The following is a 15,715-nucleotide window of genomic DNA, read 5'->3' as shown; positions in this document are numbered from 1 at the left end:
CTGGGAGGGGCGTGTTCCTGGTCGGTCGTGGCTCCCCCTGGCGGCGGCCTGGCTGGAGGCGCGCAGTCAGGCGTTCTCCGCGGGCAGCCGGCGGCGGGGCCTTGCCTTATAGCGCGGGGTCCTCGGCGGCCTGGGTGTCTACTGCCCCTGCTGCTGTCGTAGGCGAGGACGGCTGCTAGTGCGGCTGCTGTTGGTTCGCGGCGGCGGCGGCGGCGGCGGAGGAGGAGGAAGAGGGCGAGGCGACAGGGGAAGAAGGAGGCAGGCGCGGCGGCGGCGGCGGCTTCGCCCGGGGCCGGCGGCGGCGGCGGCGGCGGCGAGGGGGGGGAAGATGGCGGACGTGCTCAGCGTCCTGCGACAGTACAACATCCAGAAGAAGGAGATTGTGGTGAAGGGAGACGAAGTGATCTTCGGCGAGTTCTCCTGGCCCAAGAATGTGAAGACCAACTATGTAGTTTGGGGGTAAGTCTGGCATGGCTGTGGCCTGGGGTTGGCCGGGCAGAGTTGGGCGCCCCCAGGCGACCTCTTTCCTAACCCCTCCCCCCGATTCCCTTTGGGGATGGAGAAAAAACGGGTCTCTGGGTAAAAGTTTTTCTCAAGAAAAGAAGTTACACTTTTAGGTGAGGAGGAAATAGGAGGAGGTGCATCTCCATTTCTTTAAGTCTTTGGGACGCCAAAGGGAAAGGTACCACAGGAGTTTCTGACTTTCCTAGTTCATTTTTACCGACGTGTGTAGGTGCAGAAAGGGGCGTACCGTCCGGTCCTAGAGACGTCTTTTTGTGTTTAGTTTTTTCTTTCTCTCCGAGGCTGCCATGTGTTGTCACTATCCCACCTGCCCCTTGCAGCTCCTGGTCTGTTTCTTTTTCCTTTCGTAATTCCCTGAGGTAGAGAGAAGGGAACTATGTGAGATTAGAACGGGAAAAAGACTTGGTCACTTTGGAAGAGTCCTCAAAACCCGTGTTAGAGGTGAAGGCAGGAATTTCTTCAGGGAGAAAGTTATTGGTAAAATGGAGTGAGCTTTGCAGATCTAAGTAAGATATTGATGATGGTGTGTGCTTGTAGGAAATGGGTTTTAAAAAGAAATGTTTTGGAACGTTGATCTACGCGGGGCTTTTTGAATTGAAGGCATTAAGGAAAATATCTAGAGATAGGTCTGATAATGGTTTGGGGCCTTTTTAAAGGTGATATCTCTCTCTTTGGTATTTCATCTGGATGATTAGAACCTTGGGCTAGAACTTCCATACTCATTTTGCTTGATTGAGTGGAAGCACTGGGCTTTGTGAAGAGTTGATGAAAAGCTGGGGAAAATTTAGTTTGTTGGTTTCTAGCTTTTTGGCCCCGAGGACTTATGATTTGATTAGCTTTATGAAATGTTGATGCAATGACATCATTCTGAGTTTCTTGCGTTTTGTCCTGTCAAAAAAAATTTGCACAGACAGAATTACATTTGATTGGAATTTTAACGGATTTATCTTTTTTCTTTAAAAAACGGTTTAGAAGTACTCAGGATGTAGGGTGGTTCAATTTGAGAAATAGAAAATTCTTAGCACCTTGGTTCCTGACTCAGAGGAGGTTAACTTAATCAGAGTAGGTGAAATAAAACATAACTTGGTAAGAATTGCATTCTGGCTCTTGAGAGTAATCACTTCTAGCTTGGGGTATTAGGAAGGGTTTCATAGAAATATGTTTGGCGTGTAGACAGGCTACAAATTTTCTTGAACAAATGAATGAACAGATGAGTAAGCCTTAAAGAGTGAGTTAGGAACTTTGAGGGTGACATGATGGGTTAGGTCTTAAAGGACAGGGAACTGTATGCTTAAAGCCATGAGAGCTGGAAAGGAAATATTTTGATAGCATTTCAGTGAAGCTAGTAGTGAAAAAGGGGTGCTTAGAATAATTTCAAACTTTAACAATAGTGAATTACACCACTAAACATATTTTTGTTTTGTTATTCATTTCTTTATGCACATGTACATATGTCCAACTTCGGAACTTTAAGCAATACTTATCCTTATTGCATGTAGTACGTTCTATTACTTTGCTTTACTGTATTGTTAAAAAAAAAAACCCTGATTACCTGGATATTATGTGTTATTGTACAGTAACTGGTAGTGATGTGTGGTTTGAAATAATGTCAATTCATAGGAAAAGTGGAAATGAAGGCTAGAGAAATGTAGATGAGGGCTGACTATATTGCACTGTATTCAGATGAGGTCAAATAATACGCTGACGTTTTTTAGATGAGAATGTAGTAGGAAGAGTGAGATTGGACACAGATATTGTTGAGGCAATAGTATTACGCGGTTTCGTTAAAGAGCTTGCACCTCTAGACTGCATTTGGGCGCCTGGGTGGCCCAGTCGGTAAGGCGTCCGGCTCTTGAGTTGGTTCTGGTCATGATTTCACAGTTCGTGAGTCTGGGCCACATATTGGGCTATGTACTGACAGCACAGAGTCTGTTTGGGATTCTCTCTCCCTCTCTCCCTGCCCCCGCTTGTGTTCTCCCTCCCCCTCTTTCTCTCTCAAATAAATATTAAAAAAAATAATAAACCTTTATACAGCATTGCTTTACCACAGGTAGAATTGATTATGATTTTTTTTGCATCATTGGTTTAATTTAAGGGATGTCATAAGAATTATACCTCTGAGGGGCGCCTGGGTGGCTCAGTCGGCTAAGCGTCCGACTTCAGCTCAGGTCATGATCTTGCGGTCCATGAGTTCGAGCCCCGCGTCGGGCTCTGTGCTGACAGCTCAGAGCCTGGAGACTGCTTCAGATTCTGTGTCTCCCTCTCTCTCTGACCCTCCCCCGTTCATGCTCTGTCTCTGTCTCAAAAATAAATAAACGTTAAAAAAAATTAAAAAGAAAAAATTATACCTCTGAAATTTATTATTGTGTTTGCTGTAAGAATGTTAAGGATATTCTTTAGCAGTATCTTATTTAGGAGACAAAGAATAAATTTCTAGTAAGCTTAGAGTTGTGCTTCTTCTAATCAGTTTTTCTCTTGTGGATTCTCTCCACTCTGTAACTGACTAGGTTTCTCTCTTTATTGGCAAAGACCAGAATGAAGTTTGGGCCAAATTCTAAAAAGTATGTAGTACCTTAGAGTATGAATATGGTGTGCTTTCTTTTTTTTTCATTTTCTACCTTTGTGTTCTTTTACTTTAATGACAGTTCCGCTTACTAGATTTCATACTTTATGTGTATTTTTGTTAACCATGTTAAATCCATTCTTGAGTAGCAAAGTGAATATAGATAAATTCATACATACAAGTCTAAGGAGTTGAATTAAAATTGAGTAAAAATCTTAATTATTTCAGGACTGGAAAGGAAGGCCAGCCCAGAGAGTATTACACATTGGATTCTATCTTGTTTCTACTTAATAATGTGCACCTTTCTCATCCTGTTTATGTCCGACGTGCCGCTGTAAGTAAAATTCATTTTAAAACTTAATTTTTTTTTGTTTTTTTTTGTTTTGGTTAATAGGTATTATTTGGCATGGATCACTTCCCTCATGGGTTTCAAATCAAAAAAATAAAAGGTTCATCTGTATGAAAGCTTACTGGAAGTTCAAAATTAGATCTTTGCATGTTTTTAGATCTGTGACTTTCATGTAAAATGTGGGCACTGTTTACAAGAACAGAAGTTTTGAAGATATTTATAGGAATATTAAAAAAAATATATAAGCCTGTAGAAGGACCCTGATATTCAGAACTCTGATCTCAAGAATACTTTTTTGGGGTGTGCCTGGGTGGCTCAGTTGGTTAAGCGTCTGACTCTTGATTTTGGCTCAGGTCATGATATCACGGTTTGTGAGTTTGAGTTTGTAAGCTGTGCTGACAGCTTAGAGCCTGTTTGGGATTCTCTCTTTCTCTGCTCCTCCCCCATTCATTCTCCCTCTCTCTCTCAAAATAAATAAACTTAAAAAAAACTTTTTTTGGGTATCAGAATCAAGATTAACAGACAACTTTATTTTTATTATTAGAGGGAGAGAATGTGTGTGTGTGTGTGTGTGTGTGTGTGTGTGTGTGTGTGTGTTCACATGAGCAGGGGAAGAGCAGAGAGAGAGAGCGAGCGAGCAAGAGAATGAGAATCCCAGGTAGGCTTCACGCTGATGGGGGGCTCAGTCTCACAACCATGAGTCATGACCTGAGCCAAAATCAAGTGCCGGAGACCTAACCAAACCCAAGTGCCCCTAACAGACCACTTTAAAATTAATTTTTAATCTGTTTAATAAACCTCTTTTGAACTTTATTGATAAATTCATTTGTTTTCAGTTTTTCTTGCCTTCAGCATCTCAGTATTTGAATTCTGCTTTTCTGAATGGGAAATATTCAGCATTTAATACATATAGAAAAAAATAATACGTAGGGTGAAACTACGTATTGAGATTTGGGAAATAGTGGGATAAAAATAACAGCATCTTTATGAGGTTATGTTACTTCATCTTAAATCTTTAAAATCTGAATTAGGCAGTAATTAGAATGTATTGTTGGCTATATCCATTCATTTTGTGGTAATAAAGATGATCCAGATGCTTGGTTTATATATAGAGATTATGTTCTTGGCAAATGGTTATAACTATAACTGATGGCTGTAATTGTTACTGTGGACCTTAGGACCCTTGCTCACATAAGATTTAAGTCTTTTGTTTTTCTTAAATACTTGACAGATTGAAAGGGCAGAATTCTACAGTTCTAGGGTTCTACAAATTTTTTTTCCTCCACTGTGCTACTTGCCCTTTCTTGTGAGCAGACCATGTCTGATGTAAGTTTTCTGGACCCATAACTCCTATTTTAGTGTGAGTAGACTTATATCTTTTTCAGTTGGCTGTATTACGTCCATAATTTATTATTAACCAAATAATGAAGTATGTTATCAGACTTAGAAACAGTAACTTAACAAAATTAATTCAAATCTTTTAGCTATTTGTGATACTTCATGTAGACTAGTTTTTAAAAACAAGCACACAAAAACCTGTGGGCTCTTAAATGCTTATACTCCTAGCAGAAATTAAAATTTAGCCTACCCTTTAAAAAAAAGGTTAATTTTAAATGATTAAATATAGTTAATCTCTATCATCAGGGAGTGTGTGCAGAATGTTTGAAGTGAAATGTAATTAGTACACAATATAAGATAAATAGCCGAAGTTACTAAGGATTCTGGTTATTTATCATTGTGTATATAAAGTGACAAAGGGATTTTAATTATATAATCTTGCAGCCACCAGGCTTTCTTATAGTTTTTTTTTTAATTTTTTTTTTTTTTAATGTTTATTTATTGTTGAGAGAGCACGAACGGGAGGGACAGAAAGAGAGGGAGTTACAGAATCTGAAGCAGGCTCCAGGCTCTGAGCCATCATCACAGAGCTCAACGTGGGGCTTGAACCCACGAACCATGAGATCATGACCTGAGCTGAAGCCAGACGCTTAACTGACTGAGCCACTCAGGTGCCCCTTAGTTGTTTGTTTACATTATGAAAATGATATTGAAAATTGTGGTAATTACAGGATTCATTGAATTCATGGCCTCAAGATGACCTGGTGACTAAAGTATACAGCTCTATTTGTCAGTACACCTCTTTACAATGGCTAATGTAGGAGATTAAGGAAAATTATCCATTTTACCAAAATAGGTACATTTTCCAGATTTAATTTTTTAGTCTTTTCCCCTTCCTTACAGAATTTGTATGCATTCAAAGATAAAAAAGAAATATGTAGCATGAAAGTAAGCAACTGACATTAATGTTTTGCTGTATAATGTCCTAAATTTTTTCCCACGCTTAAACACTATACCTATTGTTTTGAAAATTTAGTTTTTATGGCTAAGTTAGTGTATTTCAGAATTCAAGTAGAATATTTTGAGAAGTCTGTTTTGTGTTTGAGAAAAGAAAGCACTTTGGAAACATTGCATGTAATGATCAAGCAATGGGACTAAAAAGATAATTACCTCAAATATGCATGCAAAGTATCATGAATAAAATAAAAAAATGCTTAAAGTAAGCCAAGGGAACAAAAAAGACTGGAATTGATATTTTGAAGAGGGATTGGTCATTGTTTCTAATGATTATCTTTTAGGTATCTTAATTGAATTTCAAGAATGAAGTTATTAAAAATTAATATCCTTAAAATTTTTGAAGACTTGGGTTAGATTTTTTTAGCCTAGTAGTTCTTTAAAGGTAAGATTCTGAATAAATATTACCAAGATCTGTTGGAATAAAATTCAGATATTACACAATGTTTGTTTTTATTATATTTCTTGTAATTGTTGTTGATTTGATCACTAATTAAAAATTTTGATTTCAGACTGAAAATATTCCTGTGGTTAGAAGACCTGACCGAAAAGATCTGCTTGGATATCTCAATGGTGAAGCATGTGAGTAATTTTTAAATTGCTCTCACTCTTAAATAACCATTGTTTCTTTCTTTCTCCTGTGAAATAAGAAGCAATGGGAAGAGAATTTGTATTTCCACTAAAAAATTAACCTTCAGCAGCTATGTGCATATGCTCTCCTTTCTTTTCTGTTATGGTGAATACACTACATTCATTCCTAAGACCGGTCACCACTTCTCTGTCTGTAGATTCCATTTCCTTTCACACTCTCAAAGACTCTGCTTTTGTAAATTATTGCTTCTGCCTTGCATCATCATCTTCCTCTTTTTTCCTCTGCATCATTCCCTTTAAAGTGCATACAGCAAGATCTCATTTAAAAATGGTTTTTTGACCCCCCCCCCATTCCTACTATCTACTGTACTGTTTGTTTTTTTCCTTTTTATTGCAAAATTCTTTGTAACAGTTGTGTGATATCACTGCTTCCCTCTTGAATCCATTCCGGTTTGGCTTTCCTGTTCATGTCCCACTTATATCACTGTTGTGTGGTTAACACTGACTTAAGGGTTACTCATTCCTTGGGTCTCTCTTATCTGTATCTTGCTTGATCTCTCAACAGCATTAGATACTGTTGACTGCTTCCTTTTGGAAACCCTTTCTTAGCTTGGCATTTGGGGCACCTGATTCTTTGGTTCTCTTTCTATTCATTGTCCATCTCTCATTTTCTTTTGCTTACTTCCTTATATTCATCCTATTTCTAAGCTTCAAATTATAAATCCACTCCACATCTTTCCTTGGATATTTAATAGGTATCTGAAATTCAATGTATCTGAAATAGAATGCCAATTTCCTCTTTCCCTTCTCCCCTCAAACAAAATAGGTCTGGTCTCCCACTGTTCCCATCTCAGTAAATGGCATACCATTCATGTAGTTGCTGAGGCCAGAAACCCTGGGGAAATCTTTGATTACTTTTTTCTCACATCTCATTTTGTGAGCAGGTCCTTTTCTTTAAAAGGATGAGTTTCTTAACCATTCTACTCCCACTATGTTCCATCCTTCCCCTTTAGAGTTGTATAGCCTTTTCACAGTACTCTACTCTGTATTTTCTAGTATAGTCTTTGCCTACCCACTAGAGTGACCTGTTTTGAAAAACACATATAAGCTTGATTCACTTACCTGCTCAAGTCCATCCGGTGGCTTCCCGTCACATGTAGGATAAAGCTCATACTCCTTATCCTGACCTATGTGATTTTGCTTCTGCCTAAATATCTGTGGCCTCATCTTCTTCCAACTTTCATTTGCTCACAACGGTCCAGTCTTACTGATTCTTTTAACTATCCTGACTTTTCAAGCCTTTGTACTTGCTATTTTTTGTGTTAGTTCTGTTTCTCTACATTGTCACATGTCTTACTTTTTACCACCTCAATCTGTGCTTTAATAATCTGTCAGAAAGAACTTATCACTCTAAAAAAGAAGATAGTGTTGTTTTTCCACATACATTCATCTGTGTATAGTATCTTCCTAATTTATATTTTGTCAAATCCCTTACATTGACTTGAAATTATATCTTGGTTTACTTATATATTATTTGTCTGCCCCACTAGAGGGTAAACTCTAAGGGGGCAGGTAGTTGTTAAATACCCAGTATTTAGAACAGTGGTTAATACTAGGTGCTTACCTGTATAAGTGAGTAATCATTAATTTGCTGTCTTAAAGAATATGAATAAAATTATAAGTTGGTACAATTAATAGAATATAAATTGGTGAGTATGAATAAATTGATATAATCATATGATAGTATGAATAAATCAGTATGAGACTGTTTGGTCGTAACCTTTCTTGGAGTGTTTACTACCTTTAAGTCATTAATAGCTGTCTTGTTACATATTGAGTTCCATGACTTTAACAGTAATACTGATTTGCATGGAGTCTTTTGCATAATGGAAAGACCATGCTCAAGAGTATTATCTTTCTGTACTGTCCTCTGAACATTCAGCAAGCACTTATTGAGTGGTTATTCTTAAAGTAGTGCAATTGCTGGGTCATAGAGTCGTTCTATTTTTAACTTTTTGAGGAACTTCCACACTTTTCCGGAGTGGTTGCACCAGTTTGCATTCCCACCGATAGTGCAAGAGGGTTCCCCTTTCTCTGTGTCTTCTCCAATACCTGCTGTTTCCTAAGTTGTTAATTTTTGCCATTCTGACAGGTGTGAAATGGTATCTCACTGTGGTTTTCATTTGTATTTCCCTGATAAGTGATGTTGAGCATTTTTTCATGTGTCTGTTTCCCATTTGTATGTTTTCTTTGGAGAAAAGTCTGTTCATGTCTTCTCCCCATTTCTTAACTGGATTATTTATTTTTTGGGTGTTGAGTTTTATAAGTTCTTTATAGATTTTGGATACTAGCACTTTATCCAATATTTCGGTTGCAAATGTCTTCTCCCATTCTGTAGGCTGCCTTTTAGTTTTGTTGATTGTTTCCTTCGCTGTGCAGAAGTTTTTTATCTTGATGAAATCCCAATAGTTCACGTTTGGTTTTGTTGCCCTCGCCTCCAGAGACGTGTCTAGTAAGAAGTTTTTATGGCCAAGGTCAAAGAAATTGCTGCCTGTGTTCTCTAGGATTTTGGTGGTTTCTTGTCTCATGTTTAGGTCTTTCATCCATTTTGAGTTTATTTTTGTGTATGGTGTAAGAAAGTGGTCCAGTTTCATCATGGTCCAGTTTTCCCAACACCATTTGTTGAAGAGACTTTTTTCCATTGAATATTCTTTCCTGCTTTGTTGAAGATTAGTTGACCATAGAGTTGTGGGGCCATTTCTGGGGTCTCTATTCTGTTCCATTGATCTATGTGTGTGTTTTTGTGCTGGTACCGTACTGTCTTGATGAATACAGCTTTGTAATACAGCTGAAGTCTGGAATTGTGATGCCTCCCACTTTGCTTTTTTTTTTTTTTTCTTCAACATTAGTTTGGCTATTTGGGATATTTTCTGGTTCCATATAAATTTTAGGATTGTTTGTTCTAGCTCAGTGAAAAATTCTGGTGGTATTTTGATAGGGATTGTATTGAATTTGTAGATTGCTTTGGGTGGTGTAGACATTATAACAGTGTCTGTTTTTCAATCCATGAGCATGCGATAGTTCTCATTTCTTTGTGTTTTCTTCAGTTTCTTTCATAATAAGTGTTCTATATTTTTCAGAGTACCGATCTTTTCCTTCTTTGGTTAGGTTTATTCCTAGATATTTTACGGGTTTTGGTGCAATTGTAAATGGGATCGATTCCTTGATTTCTCTTTCTGCTGATTCATTATTGATTATAGAAATGCAACAGATAGCTGTACATTGATTTTATATCCTGTGACTTTGCTGAATTCATCTATCAGTTCTAGCAAATTTTTGATGGAGTCTGAGTCTTTCGGGTTTTCCATATAGAGTATCCTGTCTTCTGTGAACTGTGAAAGTTTGACTTTTTCCTTGCTGGTTTGGGTGCCTTTATTTCTTTTTGTTGTCTGATTGCTGAGGCTAGGACTTCTAGTACTGTATTGAACAACAGATGTAGGAGTGGACATCCCTGTCATGTTCCTGACCTTAGGGGAAAAGCTCTCAGTTTTTCCCCATTGAGAATGATATTAACTGTGGTTCTTTTTTGTATATGGCCTTTATGATATTGAGGTGTGTTCCTTCTATCCCTACTTTCTTGAGGGTTTTTATCAAGAAAGGATGCTGTATTTTGTCAAATGCGTTTTCTACATCTGTTGAGAGGATCATGTTGTTCTTATCGTTTCTTTTATTAATGTGGTGTATCATGTTAAGTTATTGGTGGATATTGAACCAGCCCTGCAGCCCAGTAATAAATCCCACTTGATTACGGTGAATAATTGTTTTAATGTACTGTTGGATTTGATTTGGTGGTATCTTGTTGAGAATGTTTGCATCCATGTTCATCAGGAATATTGGTCTGTCATTCTTTTAGTGAGGTCTTTGGTTTTGGAATCAAGATGATGGTGGCCTCATAGAATGAGTTTGGAGATTTTCCTTCCATTTCAATTTTTTGAAAGAATAGGTATTAACTCTTCTTTAAATGTTTGGTAGAATTCCCCTGGGAAGCCACCCTGTCTTGGACTGTTTGTTGAGAGATTTTTTTTACTGATTCAGTTTCTTTGCTGGTTATGGGTCTGTTCAAATTTTCTGTTTTTTTTTTTTTAATTAAAAAAAATTTGTAATTATTATTGAGAGAGTGACAGCCGGGGGAGGGGCAAAGGGGGTGCAGAAGATCTGAAGTGGACTCTGTGCTTAGAGCAGAGAGCCCCAAACTAGGGCTTGAACTCACGACCTGTGAGATCATGACCTGAGCTGAAGTCGGACACGCAACCAAATGAGCCACCCAGGCACCTTGTTTGTTCAAATTTTCTATTTCTTTTTCAGTTTTGGTAGTTTATATGTTTCTAAGAATTTATCCATTTCTACCAGATTGCCCTATTTGTTGGCATATAATTGTTCATAATATTCTCTTATAATTGTATTTCTGCAGTTGTGATTGTGATCTTTCCTTTGTTTCTTGATTTCATTTATTTGAGTCCTCTCCTTTTTTGTTAAGTTTGGCTAGGAGTTTTCAATTTTATTAATTATTTGAAAGAACCGGTTCCTGATTATATCGATAATGCTATGTAGCTTTAAAAAGAAAGAATGCTCCACATATCAGTATGCTAGAGCTCTTTTGTTAGGATAAAAAAAAAAAAAGGTTCAGGACAGTGTATATAGTATGCTATCTTTTATGTGAAAAAGGGGAATGGGACATGTAGGTGGCTCAGTCAGTTAAGCATCTAACTCATGGTTTTGGCTAAGATCATGATCTCACAGTTTTGGGGGATTTTGTCTCTCCTTTCTCTCTTGCGCTCCTCCCCACCCCCCATAAACATTAAAAAAATTTAAAAGGGGGGGGAATAAAAGTATAAGTTTGTATTTCTTGTATCTACAGAAAGAACCTCTGGAAAGATACACTCAAGACTTAAATAGTCATGTAGGGTGGTGGGAACTAGGTGGATGGGACTAGTTGCATTATTTTCAACCTTTCACAATTTAAATGACTTAATTTAAAAAGTAATTGCAGGGCGCCTGGGTGGCTTAGTTGGTTAAGCGTCTGACTTTGGTTCAGGTCATGACCTCACAGTTCGTGAGTTTAAGCCCCACGTTGGGTTCTGTGTTGACAGCTTAAAGCCTGGAGCCTGCTTTGGATTTCGTGTCTCCCTCTCTCTCTGCCACTTCTCTGCTCACACTTTGTCTCTCTTCTCTCAAAAATAAATAAACATTAATAAAAATTTTTAATAAAAAAAAAGTAATTGCAGTGTTTTTTCTACCAATTGTGAATAACTAAAATTTGCATTTTTGAAGTGAATGCTAACTTAAAAAAAAAACCTTTTCCTATGGATATGTATTTATGTTTAGATACATTTTATGTACATGTGTGGTAATGGAGTATATGTTCTTTGAAGTGACCAGTTAATTTCAGTCATCGCAGTAATTTGTAAGCTAAATTGTTAAAAATAATTTGTCTTTTAAAGACTTTTAAATATAAATTAGTCTTTTATAATAAACTGTTTTACAAAGCTGCTTTAAAACTTTTTCCCCCCTTAGGAAATTATACATATAAAGTAAGAAATTACAAATATTGAGCATTTTACTTGTAATAATGTCTAGTATTTGTGTTCAAATATTGAGCTTCTCACCTAAATCTTTTTAAATCTTCAGCAACATCAGCAAGCATAGACAGAAGTGCCCCTCTAGAAATAGGTCTTCAGCGATCTACCCAAGGTATGTTTTGCTGTGTATTTATATTGAACTTTTAAAAACTTACTCCAAAACCATATATTTACTTTTCTTTTTTTTTTCAAAGTCAAAAGAGCTGCAGATGAAGTTTTAGCAGAAGCAAAGAAACCACGAATTGAGGTAATGGAATTTTATTTTAAATATGAATCGTAGTGTTACAAAATTGAGATTGTATATGAATACAAATTCTTTTTCATAGTAGTCCTAGGAGTTTTTTTCTGGAAAAATTGTTGTAGTATTATGAGTGTTTGATTAATAGCAGTTGAGGTATAATTTAAGATCTTTTACAGGGGCGCCTGGGTGGCTCAGTCGGTTGAACGTCCAGCTTCAGCTCAGGTCATGATCTCACTGCTTGTGAGTTCGAGCCCCGTGTCAGGCTCTGTGCTGACAGCTCAGAGCCTGGAGCCTGCTTCGGGTTCTGTGCCTCCCCCTCTCTCTGCCCCAACCCGCTCGCATTCTGTCTCTCTCAAAAATAAACAAACATTTAAAAAAAAAAAAAAAAAAAGATCTTTTATGTACAAACTGTGCGGTGGACATATCACTTTATTTTTCTTTGCCTCTTTGATGAAAATGTTGGGCTTCATCAGGAGTTGGGAAATTTCTTCTGTAAAAGTCCAGATAGTAAATATTTTAGGCTTTTTGGGCCATTTAGTTTCTGTTCAGCTATTCCACCCTGCTATCATAGTGTGAAAGCAGGCATAAGCAATACGTAAATGAACTGACAGGACTGTATTTCAGTAAAATTTTATAAAACAGATGGTGAGCCTACCTTTGGGTTGTAGTTTGCCTATCCCTGGAATAACATGGTATGAGAATTTGCTGTACTCTTTTTTTTTTTTTTAACGTTATTTATTTTTGAGAGGGAGAGAGAACAAGCATGAGCGGGGGAGGGCGGAGAGAGGGAGACACGGAATCCGAAGCAGGCTCCAGGCTCTGAGCTGTCATCAGAGAGCCGGATGCAGGGCTCGAGCTCATGAACCATGAGATCATGACCTGAGTTAAAGTCGGATGCTTAGCCAGCAGTGGAATACTAATATTGGTAAATAAAGATAGTTCACGTGAAATAGAAGCTGTATGAGAAATTCAGTTAATTTTAGAAAGAAGCATAAGACAGTTAAGCCTTGGAAATTTTAATTATATAAGACTCTTTATTTAAAATTTTTAACAAGTCTCAGATCAGTTACATATAAAACCCAGTGCAAATGGAAGATTAGGTACTAGAGATACACTTAAAATCTGAGAAATGAGTACCAATTAACAGTATAGGAAATAACACTTGTAGTCATCATTGATTTAACATTACTAGGAACCATAACTCTTCTTTTCACACTTGTATAAAAATCAAACAGGTGTACCTTTGGCCTACTACATAAACAGCAGAGCATCCACAATTAAGGATAAAAAGGTAACTGTTAAAGGGACAGAGTTGTCGACATGTAATCTTTATATATTCATTGACAAAATTTGATGCTGAAACAGGTAATTTTAATTAATTAATTTTAAAACAACGTAATTTTCATTAAGCAAACTCTGAGACATGGACATGGTATTTTAGTTAAGGATAGTAATGATAGTTAGCTCATTGTTCCTAATCTGTTCTGGGTGACGTTTTGTACACTTTATATTAGCTTGTGTAATCCTAAGCCACAACCTTCTGAAGTTGGCAGTCTTGTGCATGCCATCAATGAGCAAACACCTCAGACGGAACAAGTTACTTGCTGAGGTTCACAGAACCCGGAATAGAGCCTAGACGGTCTGGCTCCTAGCCATTCCACTATATATACTGATTACAAATTTTGTAGCAGTAAAATGAGTTTCCACCTGTTCTCTCTGTATGAAGGAAGATTGGGACCCACTGTGAACAAAATGAGTGAATTTAAAGATACTAATTACTTGGAAAAACCCGAAATTTACAGTTTTAATTATTTGGAAAACAATTGAACATGTCAGAAATGCTGATTTGCCTGGATACCGTTAACTTGAAAATCAACAAGAAATAGCATAATAAAATTCTTTCCGGAGTATTTATAGAGTTAAAAGAGTTACATAAACAGTTATGTTACATTAACAGTTTTTAGTTCACTGCGTGTATGTTGGGAACCTGCAAGGCACTAGGCTCAGAGAGAGAAACCTTGAGGGCAAAGATTCTGAACTTATTAAAGTCTAGGCTGCAGTTGTCTTTAAAATCAGTAGTTTCCTAAGGAACTTGAGTTCCTTGTGCTGTACCTTCATTACAGATGTCTAAAATTTAATGCAGTTTGCTAAAATACTTTGTGTTCATGTCAGCAATATGTCTGTTTTAAATGATAGGTTAATAATAGAGCATGAATTGGAGCAGAGCATCTTTTTAGATCTCTTGAGTATACTGATCGCGATTTATACAATATCATATTTTGTTAGCCATAAACACTGACTCATTTCCTCAGTTGTCTCATTTGTTGAATGTGGGCAGTGAACTAGATCAAGTTTTGTTTTGTTTTTTTTAATGTTTTTATTTTTGAGAGCAAGCGAGCTTGAGTGGGGGAGGGGCAGCGAGAGGGGGAGACACAGAATCTGAAGCAGGCTCCAGACTCTGAGCTGTCAGCACAGAGCTAGATGCAGGGCTCGAACTCATGAACCGTGAGATCATGACCTGAGCCAAAGTTGGACGCTTAACCGACTGAGCCGTGCAAGTGCCCCAATCAAGTTTTGGTTTTAAATGAACATATTTCAGAGTAAATTTTACCTGAAATTCTAACATGCAGGTTAGAAAAAAGCTGAGCTACCAAGATTGAATTCAGAGCAGTGTCCCATGGGTCAGTTTGTAGGAAAAGCCTAATGTTCCGAGGAACATGCTTTGAAAACCATTAAAGTTACACTTCCTGTCATCAGAAATGCTGATGGATTTACGACCTGGGGCAACAGATGCAAAAAACTAGCTCCAAAATGAAATTTTTGACTGTGGTGAGGGCTTTTCATAAAATTTACTAATCAACTTTTCTGAAGAGAAGGAATTTATTTGTGGTGTATTTTTATGAATAAAAGTAGCTGTGTTACATTATAGGAAGAAAAAAGCTGCTGTGGAACACCTGGGTGGCTCAGTTGGTTAAGCATCTGACTCTTTAAATTTAAAGTTTATTTTTAAGAGAGAACACAACCGGGGAAGGGATAGATAGAGGGGGCAAGGCAGAATCCCCAGCAGGCCCCACATCGGCAGCACACAAAGGAGCCTGACTTGGGGCTCAAACTCCTGAGCCAAAATCAAGAGTCTGCTGCTTAAGTGACTGGGGCACCCAGGCGCCCTTTAAGCATCTGACTCTTGATTTTGACTCAGGTCATGATCTCAGGCTTGGTGAGATTGAGCCCTACCCTGTGTTGGGCTCCATCTGACAGGCTGACAGTGTGGAGCCTGTTTGGGATTCTCTCTCATCTCTCCGCCCCTCCCCCCACTTGCCCTCTCTGTGTGTCTCTTTTTCCTTCAAAATAAGTAAATAAACATTAAAAAAAAGTTGCTGAAGTTCTTTGGTAAGCTTTTAATCAGTTCTACAGTTTAATCAGTGATCAGTTTAATCAGTCATCTAATATTTACTTAT

At 37.7% G+C, this 15,715-nt stretch overlaps 1 protein-coding gene across 1 annotated transcript in view; it reads left to right on the top strand.

Moving 5' to 3' along the window:
• Window positions 1–249: 249 nt before the first annotated feature.
• CDC73 (cell division cycle 73) overlaps window positions 250–15,715 on the top strand; it is a 137,511-nt gene continuing 122,045 nt past the window's right edge. The window contains exons 1-5 of the mRNA XM_042926080.1: window positions 250–459; window positions 3,314–3,419; window positions 6,299–6,368; window positions 12,066–12,128; window positions 12,211–12,263. Coding sequence (XP_042782014.1) covers window positions 329–459; window positions 3,314–3,419; window positions 6,299–6,368; window positions 12,066–12,128; window positions 12,211–12,263 — 423 coding nt within the window. The 5' untranslated portion in view covers window positions 250–328. The remainder of the gene's footprint in view (window positions 460–3,313; window positions 3,420–6,298; window positions 6,369–12,065; window positions 12,129–12,210; window positions 12,264–15,715) is intronic.

The sequence above is a fragment of the Panthera leo genome, chromosome F3, assembly GCF_018350215.1.
Source record: "Panthera leo isolate Ple1 chromosome F3, P.leo_Ple1_pat1.1, whole genome shotgun sequence".
NCBI lineage: Eukaryota > Metazoa > Chordata > Mammalia > Carnivora > Felidae > Panthera > Panthera leo.
The sequence above is the reverse complement of the archived record's forward strand: the minus strand, read 5'-3'. Positions and strand labels throughout refer to the sequence as shown.